This window comes from Dendrobates tinctorius, unplaced genomic scaffold, assembly GCF_039654945.1.
Source record: "Dendrobates tinctorius isolate UK_male_01 unplaced genomic scaffold, ASM3965494v1 ptg000351l, whole genome shotgun sequence".
Taxonomy (NCBI): domain Eukaryota; kingdom Metazoa; phylum Chordata; class Amphibia; order Anura; family Dendrobatidae; genus Dendrobates; species Dendrobates tinctorius.
The window spans coordinates 2,406,485-2,419,875 of NW_027362017.1; the positions used below are offsets into that span (position 1 = coordinate 2,406,485).

Consider the following 13,391-nt stretch of genomic DNA (forward strand, 5'->3'; position numbering starts at 1 on the left):
TTTGCATACTGGGGAAGCAGTGTGTGCGTATCAAACCCCGCCCCTCATTATGACGTCACAATGGTTGCCATGGCGACGCTGATGTCATCAAAGGTTGCAAGCCCTGCCGCCGCTCATTATGATGTCATAATGGTTGACTATGGAATGGAGGATGTGTGATGAGTATATGGGCACCGAACTATGGGATGGAGGATATATATGACGGTATATGGGCACGGGACTATGGGATGGAGGATATGTATATGGGCACGGGACTATGGGATGGAGGATATGTATGATGGGTATATGGGCACGGGACTATGGGATGGCGGATATGTATGACGGGTATATGGGCACGGGACTATGGGATGGAGGATATGTATGATGGGTATATGGGCACGGGACTATGGGATGGCGGATATGTATATGGGCACGGGACTATGGGATGGAGGATAATTATAATTTTCTATAACTAACCACAGTTAGTTACTATGCCCGGGCAGCGCCGGGCTCTTCAGCTAGTATATATATATATTTATATTTGATACAGAGGTAGATAGCAGAATAGCCAATAATTCAATTGACGGCTTCCATAAAATCATTACAGAACCTGACAGGATATGAGACATGGTTTACATACAGTAAACCATTGCATATATATTATATTTTTATATGTCCCTCACTAATAATGTTAGTAGTGTATTTGTCAAATTTTGGAGCTGTAGGTGTTAAGTTAAAGGACTAATTCAAGGAAAAAACTGGCGTGGGCTCACACGCAATTTTCTCCACCAGAGAGGCTAGCCAGTGATTGAGGGCGGAAATTAATAGCCTAGAGAGGGAATATTGTTTTTGGGCCCCCCTGGCTAAAAAAAATCTGTCCCCAGCCACCCCAGAAAAGGCACATCTGTAAGATGCTCCAATTCCGGCACTTACCCTCTCTCTTCCCATTGCCCTGTAGCGGTGGTATATGGGGTAATAATGGGTTAATGTCACCTTGCTATTGTAAGGTGACATTAAGCCTGGTTAATAATGAAGAGGTTTCAATAAGACACCTATCCATTATTTTCAATAAGACACCTATCCATTATTTATCCACTAGTCTGAAAGGGGTTAAAATACGGCCATGGCTGGGTATTACACATCCACCCCCTATTCAAAGCAATGATGTTGTCACCGGGCAGTAGGAGGAAAACAGGAGATGTGGAACCTGGGCCCCTGAACTGCCCCTCAGGCTAAGGGAAAGCCCTGACTCTCCCTAACTTGGGGGTACACTTGATGGTAGTGAGGCCCAAGTCCCCGACATGTCCCTATCTCCTGTTTAGCCCTGAGCTAAACCCCCAACCCCCTCCCCAGGAGGTGAGACAGGGAAAATGTGTACTGCACAAAATAACAAACAAGGAAAGATACGACAGACACCTAAGGGTAAAATAAACTGAAAAACAAGACTTAGCTTCTCTCTGCTGCTAATGCTCTGAGCGGCAGAGTAAGGCACCAGAACAAGGGGATAGCTGGAGCTCCACTGCAACACAGCCTGCTCCTGAGTTCAGTTTGGTTGGTCTCCAAATGAATAATATCACCAACAGTGAACTGCAGCACCTGATGACCCTTCATAGGAAGGAGGGAGTGGTCACACCTGCTGACTGATTAAACATGTAGTAACACCAGCGGCCACCGGGGGGAGGAAATCCAGCAGCAGACTCACTAAACTTGAAGTAACACCAGCGGCCACTGGAGGCAAAAACCCATATTAACCCCCCGAGGGCCAGAAAGGAAAAAGTTTTACATAAGAGAGTCCAGACTCTGACACAGATCCAAAAATGGATCGTGACAGTTGTACAGTGCCCGGCCGCGGACACTATTCTGTCAATGGAGCTGTGCCTTAGCATGTCAAATTATCAGTTCCGCAAAACAGTCCATGATGCTGTGCAGTGCAGCTCCGTAACTGAACAGTTCTTGCCGACACCTGGAACAACTGAACTGCAGTTGTGCCGGTTGTCACATCCCCACTGATCACACACACATTGATGACCTGTCCTAAAGATGGGCCATCAATCTTAAAGTCCTAGAAAACCCCTTTAACTTACACACAGAAAACATTACTGTCATATTCTCCACTAAAGTCGAAAGATCCCAGTGGAAATATTTGATTTTACATGAGTTTATAACCCACCAAAACAAAAGCAAAATAGTAGAGTAGAAACAACATCCAGAGCTAGAACTGCAGCTTAGGAGCATGGAGAAGGATTAACTGGTGTCTAGACAGCCACTTAAGGGTCCAGCTGTGAATCCACCTCAGAACATTGATTGCATGTCCCCAGTATATGCTACAAATCTCCGATAGATGTGGGTCCCATCTCCACAATCATCAGCTATTTGGGGAATGGGTTAAACAGCCATGCACATGGACCACCGCATCTTCATTCATTCGGCACAGACTTTGGACCTTCAGCATTCATTTATGATCTACCTTGTGAATTTACTATAAATGACCTAGGTTGGAATAACCTTTGAGTAGCCTGACATAGACATCACTATAAAGGTCATTATTCTTTTGGATTGGCTCGGATATGAAAGGGATCAATCCAATTATTCAGATCATCACGGTGATACATACTTACAAACTTTCAATAGTTACAGACAATGTTTTGTCATCTATGTGCATGAAACTGTTCTCTGGCTTTATGATAACTTCAAAACTTGGTAACACTAGAGGGAAAAAAAGGATCATTAGAAATAATGGACTCCTATTAAATGCTTCTTAATTGTTCTACCTCTTATAAAAAAAAAACAAAATGACAATTTTTCCAATTTCCCAGAGAATCAAGTAACAATGTTGCCACCGATACAATTCTCACCTAACTGGTTCCAAAGTTTTTCTAAACTTAAAAAGCCCAAAACTTTTCTATTTTAGTCATCTGTTTGACCTGAAAATATCTAATTACCATATTCTTTGACTTCAAAGTGTGCAGAGAATTCATTATGAGAGTTGTCAAAACGGGCAGTCATGGTCCATGTGCCAAGCCTGCCAGAAAAGGAAACAATAGCAGCATTTAGACAATAGGAAGTATTTCAGACCATCTCTGTAGGGAAGAGCAAAAGTAGCGATTATCAGGTTCTCAGAATGAAATTCAGTGAAAAACTAAGATTTTGACCTTGATTTTTAATGTTTCTTTTGTATTTTCCAGCCTCATAGTGGCTTAGCGTTCTAATGTACATAGTGAAATCCTTTGGATAGTCCACCTTTTATTCTGAAGGACTTGCTGTGATCATACTATCCATGGTCGTCCATTTGTGTAGCCGGTGTGTTATCAGCTCACTGGTGTTTCAGCAACATTTTGACATGCAGTTGACTATTTAGGGCAACACTTTTAACAAAGGAAAATTCTTCTTTCAGATTAAATTAGGTGATACCAAAAAATCTTTTTAAAAAATCCAGAAAATCAAATTGTATGATTCTTACACAGTTAATTTTCATTTTATCACATTAAATCAGCATTTGATACAATAGAAAAACAGAACTTAATATTTGGTACAGAAACTTTGTTTACAATTGGGGATGAGCGAGCATAATCCTGGGTATTCAGTACTCGGCGAGTAATGAAGTAGTCGTGGTACTCGGAACATAGCGAGTATTTCACTACTCGCCTCGCACTATTCGGTTCTCCCGCCCAGTATTTGCCAATCACAGTAATGCTGCACCCTTCTTGGTTGTGGGCGGCATTGCTATGATTGGCTGGCCGTCCAGCGTCATACATGAGTCATAGCCTATAAGTCATAGCCTGGCTCTATGTAAACCCTGCCTGCCGCCGCCATTTTCTGCACATTGCATACAGAACACAGCTAGTGTAGAGAGAGTGTGAGCAGCTGCTGGGGAGAGTTGTGTATTTTTTGTGCAAATCATCCAGAAATCCTCTGTAAAACCCAAAAGCTCTTTTCAGAGCTGAAAGTATAAGGTCAGGGACTGAGTAGTGACAGTTTTCCCAGCTATATTTTTGGTCTCATTTATCCCTGCAGGGCAGTTTTTTGTCCTGTTGCGATGCTGCTGTGTTCACAGTGAATAGTACGCACGCACGGTACTGCACAACTGACACGCAGCCAGCACCGCTGTCTTGTGTGGTGACTGGGGTGTGTAATCTCACCTTAAACCTCAGGGCAATTTTTTAGTGGCAGCACTGCTGTCTTGTGTGGTGACTGGGGTGCGTAATCTCACCTTAAACCTCAGGGCAATTTTTTAGTGGCAGCACTGCTGTCTTGTGTGGTGACTGGGGTGCGTAATCTCACCTTAAGGCTAAGTGCACACGTACCGGAAGTCTCGCGGAAATTACCGCGAGAATTCCGGAATTCCAGTCCGCGGGAAAACCGCATTTTAAATTCCCGCGATTTTCCCGCGGAAAGACTAGCATTTTGCAAGCGTAATTAGCTTGCAGAATGCTAGCGTTCTCCAAGCGATCTGTAGCATCGCTTGGAGAACTGATTGACAGGTTGGTCACACTCGTCAAACACAGTGTTTGACAAGTGTGACCAACTTTTTACTACTGAGGCTGCCTATGCAGCATCAGTAGTAAAAGATAAAATGTAAAAAAAAAATAAAAAATGGTGTTATTCTTACCCTCCGACGTCCCGCGCATCCGTTCCCAGTAATCCTTTGCGAAAATGCCCGCGAAGACGTCAGTTCTCGCGGGATCGCGACGTCTCGCGGTAATTCGCGATGACGTCGCGCGAATTACCGCGAGACTTCGTGATCCCGCGAGAACGGACGCCATCGCGGGCATTTTCGCAAAGGACTACTGGGACCGGAGCGTGAAGAGAAGCAGGAAGGCTGCGCGGGACGTCGGAGGGTGAGAATAACAATATTTTTTATTTTTAAATTCTATTTTTTACAGGGATATGGTACCCAAAGCCCGGAGGACAGTCTCCTCTCCTCCGGACCGTGGGTACCATCTGCAAATGTTCTGCTTACTTTCCGCATGGTGTGCACAGCCACATGCGGGAAGTAAGCGGAACAATGCATTCCTATGGGTGCGGGATCGCCGCGATTCCGCAAATTAATGAGCATGCTGCGTTTTTTACCGCGAAGCGATTCCGCCGCGGTAAAAACCGCAGCATTAGCACAGCATTGCGGAATCCCATAGGAATGCATGGGATGCTTATTTTTCGCGTTTTCGCGGCAAAATCGCGCGGTTAAAACCGCCTCGGAAACGCGAAAAAAACGCCACGTGTGAACTCAGCCTTAACCTCAGGGCAATTTTTTAGTGGCAGCACTGCTGTCTTGTGTGCTTACTGGGGTGCGTAATCTCACCTTAAACCTCAGGGCAATTTTTTAGTGGCAGCACTGCTGTCTTGTGTGCTTACTGGGGTGCGTAATCTCACCTTAAACCTCAGGGCAATTTTTTAGTGGCAGCACCGCTGTCTTGTGTGCTTACTGGGGTGCATAATCTCGCCTTAAACCTCAGGGCAATTTTTTAGTGGCAGCACCGCTGTCTTGTGTGCTTACTGGGGTGCGTAATCTCACCTTAAACCTCAGGGCAATTTTTTAGTGGCAGCACTGCTGTCTTGTGTGCTTACTGGGGTGCGTAATCTCACCTTAAACCTCAGGGCAATTTTTTAGTGGCAGCACTGCTGTCTTGTGTGCTTACTGGGGTGCGTAATCTCACCTTAAACCTCAGGGCAATTTTTTAGTGGCAGCACCGCTGTCTTGTGTGCTTACTGGGGTGCGTAATCTCGCCTTAAACCTCAGGGCAATTTTTTAGTGGCAGCACTGCTGTCTTGTGTGCTTACTGGGGTGCATAATCTCACCTTAAACCTCAGGGCAATTTTTTATTGGCAGCACTGCTGTCTTGTGTGCTTACTGGGATGCGTAATCTCACCTTAAACCTCAGGGCAATTTTTTAGTGGCAGCACTGCTGTCTTGTGTGCTTACTGGGGTGTGTAATCTCACCTTAAACCTAAGGGCAATTTTTTAGTGGCAGCACAGCTGTCTTGTGTGCTTACTGGGGTGCGTAATCTCACCTTAAACCTCAGGGCAATTTTTTAGTGGCAGCACCACTGTCTTGTGTGCTTACTGAGGTGCATAATCTCGTCTTAAACCTCAGGGCAATATTTTTGTGCTGTTGCACTGCTGTTTGTAAAACACAAAGCACTAGTAGGCTGTAGTGCTACCTTCCACAAAGCACTATCTGCTCCTTGTTCCCAATATCTGCATCTGAACATCTGCAAAAAAGGAAGAAAAATCCCAAATTCCTAAAAAGGCTGTTGTGAAGGGACGTGGATATGGGGTTGTCATTGGTGCCCAGCAAGGCACAGAGTGTGGGAGACCAAAGAAGGTTGATGCATCTAGGTTCCTAGTGAAATTTCTCGGTCTGGAACGTAAACAGGTCTGGAAGCTAAAAGAACAAGAGCAGATACTGTCTTGGATGGCTGATAAGGCCTCAACAAAATTTTCTAGCAGCAGTGGCACCCAATCATCCATGAAAAAACAGTCTCCTGTCCATACAGAGAATGCTGGGTCATCCTATTCTCAACCTGTACCTAGTTCATCACCCTGTGAGGAGTCAAAGGAAACATTTGACCCCAACCTTGGCCACTCCGAGGATCTGTTTGGTCCATTTCCTTTCGTTGACTCTGGCCTATCACTGCGCGACATTGAAGAGGAACGTGAGGCGGTATTGCCTGTTGATGATGGTCAAATATTTGAAACCCCACGGCCAGAAGACACTTTTATCCACGTGTTATACTGGGTGAAGAGGTGGAGGCTGATGGCGACACACAGTTGCCAATATCAACACAGAAGGAAGATGACATGGATAATGAGGTGGTCGATGATGAGGCCGATCCGACCTGGACAGTTGGCATGGATAGCCAGCACAGTAGCACAGAGGAAGAAGGTGAATACGTAGCTGACGCACCCCAGGGGCTGTGGGTAACTCGGTACAGGGCCAGAGTCTTAAAGGGGAAGTGTCACGGTGGCAGTGACCCGGCCTGTGACCCTAGGCGGTCATGTAAAATGGAAGTATTGATTAGGAATAAAGTTTATGTATAGATTCGTGATGTCACCTGTGGTATTCTGGTCAATGGTGACCAGCACTGCAGTGTTGCTTCTCTGGGACATATGGTATGATACAGCAGAGTTGGTAAAGCTCTCCACAGATAGAGCTGTAGTCCCAGGGCAGTTGAGAGGAATTTGTAGATGGTGGTGTTGTGTTGAGTAGAGGATGTAGCAGTGCTGAGTTGAAGACGCAGGAAGAAGGAAGATGACACAATTGCATGTAGTTCCAAGGGCTTTACTTACAGTCTGGTGTGCACAGATGCCCACTTCAGTGCTGTGTTCTCCAGGTGAGGGGTCCAGCCAACTTACAGGTAAGATGAAGTACACCCTTCCAGCACTCCCTGTCAGTATGTACCTTCCCAGGTAAGATGAAGTGCACCCTTCCAGCACTCCCTGTCAGTATGTACCTTTCCTGGCCGTCTCCACACAATATGCTGCTTTCCACTTTCCTTTCCAGAACTTCACAATTATCATCCCAGGCCAGCAGCTGCGAATCCTGCCAGACAATGCATACCCTTCCATTTCTGTGATCCTATGTAGCTACATTTCCAGTTGGAATAACTGTGGTAGGGGACTATCGGCTTGCTAGTAGCGCCCTGAAGTACGCTCACAAGGCTAAGGGCCGTGACCCTTTGCGACCAGGGTTCTTCCTCCACCTGACGTCAGTCAGCGTGGAATGTGCCCCACGAGGAGTATGCTCCAACTGTGTCTCAGAAGAACCAACTTTCCTCTTAGGGAGCTTTCTGTCAAGCTAGTCAGTCCGGCAACTCCTGCTGACTAGGAGCTGCACAAGACACGTCCATCTCCTTCCCTCCCTCTGAGGGAATCCTAACCTTACTTCTTATCCTTCTCCCGCTCACAATCTATGCTCCGCCCACCTCCCAGCACTCTTCGTGTTTCAAGCAGGGGCCATAAAGGGTGTGCTGCTACACTACTTTTGTGTGTGGGATGTGGGATGGAATGTTGGTCAGGTGTCTCCACCTTACCTGGTTGTGGGGTACCACACCTCTGGGTGAGGTGCAGTACCTCTGTGGCCACTGGACCCTCAGGGGCACTACATTGCACCAACAAAGGCACCAAAGGCTACTGGTTTGAGCAGAGTGCGAAGTGTGTCAACTGTTGCCAAGAGCAATCCCTCTGTGGCCCAAGTCAAGGCAAGGGTGCGTTCAGCCGCTGTCTGGAAATTTTTTTCCGATAGTCCTCCTGAACCAAATGTTGTCATCTGTAGCATCTGCCATATGAAGCTGAGCAGAGGCCAGGGCAAAGGCAACCAAAGCACTACCAGTATGCGGAAACACATGCCAGCCAAGCACCCTAGTCAGTGGGCTGAACAACAGGGTACCAAATCTGCGGGTCAAACCACTGCCATGTCGCCTGTGATATGTCCTTTCCAATCTGCTGGGCAGGAAGCAGGTGATCATCATACCTCTTGCTCACAAGCTGCGGTTGCACAGACACAGGACACAACTAGCTCATCCACTTGTTTGTCCCAGGAAAGCCTCCAATTGTCAGTGCCCCAGATATATGAAAGGAGGCGTAAATACCAAGCCACGCACCCACAAGCACAAATACTGAACGCGCACATTGCCAAGTTGCTAGCCATGGAGATGTTGCCGTTTAGGCTTGTGAGGACACAGTCTTTCCATGATCTGTTGACTGTGGCTGCCCCACGATACTCAGTTTCCAGCCGGCACTATTTTTACCTGTGTGCCATCCCTGTGTTATAGCAACATGTCATAAACAATCTAAAGCGTGCTCTCCCAATGCCGTAACCTGGAAGGTCCACCTTACAACAGACATGTGGACTAGCACTTGTGGTCAGGAACGACACATCTCTGTCATGGCACATTTGCTCAACCTGGTGGAGGGTGGGACAAAGTCTCAAACTGGACCATCAACACATATCCTACCCACGCCACAAATAGCGGGTCCAATCTCAATTAGGGTTTCTGCCTCATCATATACATCCTGTATCCCCTCTTCCTCCTCCGCCTCGTGATCCTATGCTGAATTACCCTCCACATCACTCCCAAGTTGGGAGCTGTGCAGCAGCGCACCGGCAAAGCGGCAACATGCTCTACTGAAGCTGATCTGCTTAGGTGAAACATCACACATTGCAGCAGAGCTGTGGCAAGGAATTAAACAACAGACCGATAAGTGGCTCTCCCCACTGCAACGCCAACCCGGTCTGGTTGTCTGTGACAATGGTCGTAACCTGGTGGTGGCTTTAAAGCTCGGGAAGCTGGTACACACGCCATGCATGGCTCATGTGCAGAACCTAGTGGTGCAGAAATTTATAAAAACATACCCTGACTTGCCGTACCTACTTGAGAAGGTGCGCCGTATTTGCGCCCATTTCTGCCATTCCTCAACCACAGTTGCCGGTCTTGCAGCGCTTCAAAAGCAATTTAATTTGCCAAACCACTGACTCTTTTGCGACCTGCCAACACGGTGAAACTCAACATATCATATGTTGGCAAAAATAAGTGAGCAGCAGAGGGCACTTGCTGAATACCAGCTTAAACATGCCAGTCAGACTGAGACTCAGCCAAGACACATAACAACTGTTGAGTGGGTGTGGATCGCTGATATTTGTGAGGCGCTTGATAACTTTGAGTACTGCGCCAAGCTTGTGAGCGGTGATCAGGCTATTATCAGCGTAACCATCCCTATGCTATGTATGCTGAAAAAATCACTGCAGAATCAAAAAATGGAATCTTAGTGTGCCCAGCAGCTGGGTATGGAGCAAGATTTCACAATGAGTGATCCTACCCAGCCCAGCCAATATCATCAGGTAACATTGGGGGATGAAGATGATTTTGCAAACGAGGAGGGAGAGGACTTCTTTTTCAGTTGTACCGAGGGGACACTTCATGCTACAGAGGGGAATCCCAACCTCAGCTTCATGTCTGTCCAGCATGGGTGGGCTGGAGAGGAGGAGGTGGAGGAGGAGAGTCAGTGTGAGGAGAGGATGGGTATTGTTCCTCCTTCTGGGGTCACAGAAGATTTGCCTCTTTGTAGCTTGGCACACATGGCACACTTCATATCTGACTGTCTATGTCAAGACCCTCGCGTAATCCACATTTTCAATAGCGACCTATACTGGTTGGCCATCTTTCCAGGCCCACAGTACAAGGACAAATTTCCTTCTCTACCGTTGCAGTTACCAAGGAGTTTCACAATGGAATCCTTCAAGAGGGCCAATGTCAATCATTTGATGGCAACAGCCCCCTCAGACACCTCTGCTAGCAGAGGTACCAGCTCTGTGCAATAGCATGCATTAAGGGGGAGAGACATGCCAAGCAGGTCCAAAGAGGTGCTGGTAAACTGTCCACACACTGGTCCATCTTCAGTAAACCGGCTCATCAACAAGGACTAGCTGGAACAGTAACAATGTCAAGGAGGGAGAAGTTGAACAAGATGGTCAACGACTATCTAAGCGACCATACCTGCATCCTTCCTGACGCTTCTGTTCCATTTAATTACTGGGTATCCAAGCTGAGTAGTTGGCCAGACCTCTCCTTCCATGCCTTGGAGGTGCTGGCCTGCCCTGCTGCTAGTGTGATGTCAGAGCGTGTTTTCAGTGCTGCTGGGGCAATCATCACAGATACATGCACACGGTTGACTACAGAGAATGAAGACAGGCTGACTATGATAAAATTTAACAAGGACTGGATTTCGCAACAGTATTTAAGCCCTCCAGATGACAGTATCCCAACCTAAAGTCAACCAAAACATTATTTTTTTTGCAATTGGTGATCACATCCATCCCTTCCCATACAAGCCCCTTTTCTTCTTACACGTTTTCAAACTCGGCTTCTGCTACATGTACCTCATGGTCAATAAGGTAAAAACAATGTTCCGTTAATTCATATTTCCCATTGGAGGCACTTGTGATGAGAGTGAGACCCTTCTTCCTTCATCAACCATGGTGTCATGCCCCTTGGGCTAATTTTTGGAGACAGTATGGCTATGCCTGGACACTGGGCACTGCAAATTCTATGCTAGTAGTCCTAGCTTCATCATAATTGTTTGGCCCTTCAGACCTGCCTTACTTCCTTCATCAACTATGATACAGCCCCTTGGGCTAATTTTTGGAGACACTATGTCTATGCCTGCACATTGGGCACTGGAACTACCATGCTAGTAGTCTTTCATAATTGTCTGGCTCTTGAGGCCTCCTTCCTGCGTCAACCATGAGACAGCCCCTAGGGCTAATGTTTCGAAGACACTATGTCTATGCCTACACATTTTGGCAATGGCAGTAGAACAACAAGGACAGTAGTCCCAGCTTTTTAATTGTGAATCCCTTGTGATGATGATGGGTGGCTTCTTCCTGTGTTAACCATCACACAGCCCCGAGGGCAGATCGCTCTTTTTACACCACTTACACACTTTGCTGTCAGAAGATCGTCTCCATCATCACTCGCTCTTACGGGACTTCTGATATATCACTGGCACTGTGTAAGTGGTGTACGAGTCCCGCTCTGAAAGCAAAAAAATCACAGAACTTCAAATAATGTTTGTACATTCTAGTGAAGCAGTGGTGTAAAACCACTCGTGCAGCCCCTGCCCAGGTGCTCCCATGTTATATACATTTGTTTACAGCATACTTTTTTTTAACATTTTCACATTTTCTAGCCTTTTCCTCAGACCTCAGAACGCATTGTAGGGTGCAGCAGACAATTACTCGCATTTTCCATTGACTATCATTCGACTTGCTACTCGGACCGAATACCAGAGTATTATGGTATACTCGGTACGAGTATAGCGAGTCCGAATACTTCACTACTCGCTCATCCCTATTTACAATTACAGAGGTCAGACGTTTCCTGCAGTTCTTGACCAAGTTTGCACACATTGCAGCAGAGACTGAGGCCCACTCCTCCATACAGATCTTCTCCAGATCTTTCAGATTTCGGGACTGTTTCTGGGCAATATTGAGTTTCAGCTCCCTCCAAAGAATATATATTGGATTCAGGTCTGGAGACTGGCTAGGCCGCTCCAGGACTTTGAAATGCTTCTTACGGAGCCACTTCTTAGTTGTCCTGGCTGTGTGTTTCATGTCATTGTCATGAGGGAAGACCCAGCAATGATCCATCTTCAATGCTCTTACTGAGGGAAGGCTGTTGTGAGTTCATTTTTCCCTTCGCCATTGAGGTCTGATGAACTCCCTCTTCTTTCTGTCTGTGTGAGTGTTTTTTCATCTTGCTTCACCGTCATTATATGTTGGGGGCTGCCTATTACTTTGGGGTCTGCTCTGGGGCAGTTTAGATTTCCCTTTCTGTCTTTAGGCTATTTAGCTCTCTGGCTGTGATCGAGGGGTCTAGGGCTCCGTAGGAACCCCCCACGGCTACTGCTAGTTGTTGTTTATAGGTTCAGGGGTCTGCAATCTGATAGCTGCCAACTTCTCTGGTTTTCTGGACATAGCTATTATTTCTGTTTTTGCCTCCTACGGTGACTCAATCATAACAGAAGACGGTTGTTCGCCAAAATCTCATGATACATGACTCCATCCATCTTCCTTTCAATACAGTGCAGTCGTCCCATCCCCTTTAAAGAAAAGCACCCCCAAAGTATAATATTTCCCCTGCCAAGCTTCATGGTTGGGACCGTATTCTTGGGGTTGTACTCATCATTCTACCTCCAAACACGGCGAGTGGAGTTGATACCAAAAAGTTTTATTTTGGTCTCATCTGACCACATGACTTTCTCCTATACCTCCTCTGGATCATCCAGATGGTCATGGGTGAACTTCAAATGGACCTGTACATGTGCTAACATGAGCAGGGGAATTGTCAAGACTCAAACCCAGCAGCCATTGTGCACCAGGCGGCAGCTCTTCCCTCTGAGCTATACAGTTACTTGCTAACCCAGATACTAGTACCTGTTTGTTCTTGATTTTCTCCACCCTGAGTTCCTGATTGGCTCAACTCTGTAATCTCATGATTTAACACCCTACTTTAACCCGGAATTGCACTTCCTTCCTTGTGAGATTATTGACCTCCCAGCCTTTAGTCAAGCTTCTTTCCACCTGCTGCTTATACTCAAGATTATACTGTTGCTACCGTATACCAACCCCTGGCTATTCCTAACTATGCTACCTGCTGGTGGTGTGCCTAGTGGTTGAACTACCACTACTCTAACTCAGGTCAGTCCATAACAAGGACCTTGTGTGCCCTACAGGATTTTAATCCATGATGGCGTAGTGAGTTACTAAAAGTCATGTTTGAGACTGTGGTCCTAACTCTCTTCAGTTCAATTACCAGGTCCTCTCTTGTAGTTCTGGGCTGATTCCTGACCTTTCTCAGAATCATCCTTACCCCATGAGGTGAGATCTTGCATGGAGCCCCAAACTAAGTCATCT

At 46.4% G+C, this 13,391-nt stretch overlaps 1 protein-coding gene across 1 annotated transcript in view; it reads right to left on the bottom strand.

Moving 5' to 3' along the window:
- The window catches only part of LOC141075418 (venom factor-like), a 397,441-nt gene that overhangs the window by 243,006 nt on the left and 141,044 nt on the right, over window positions 1–13,391 (bottom strand). Inside the window, exons 6-7 of the mRNA XM_073562451.1 lie at window positions 2,922–3,001; window positions 2,598–2,685 (exon numbers count right to left, since the gene is read on the bottom strand). Of these exons, the coding sequence (XP_073418552.1) occupies window positions 2,598–2,685; window positions 2,922–3,001 (168 nt within the window). The remainder of the gene's footprint in view (window positions 1–2,597; window positions 2,686–2,921; window positions 3,002–13,391) is intronic.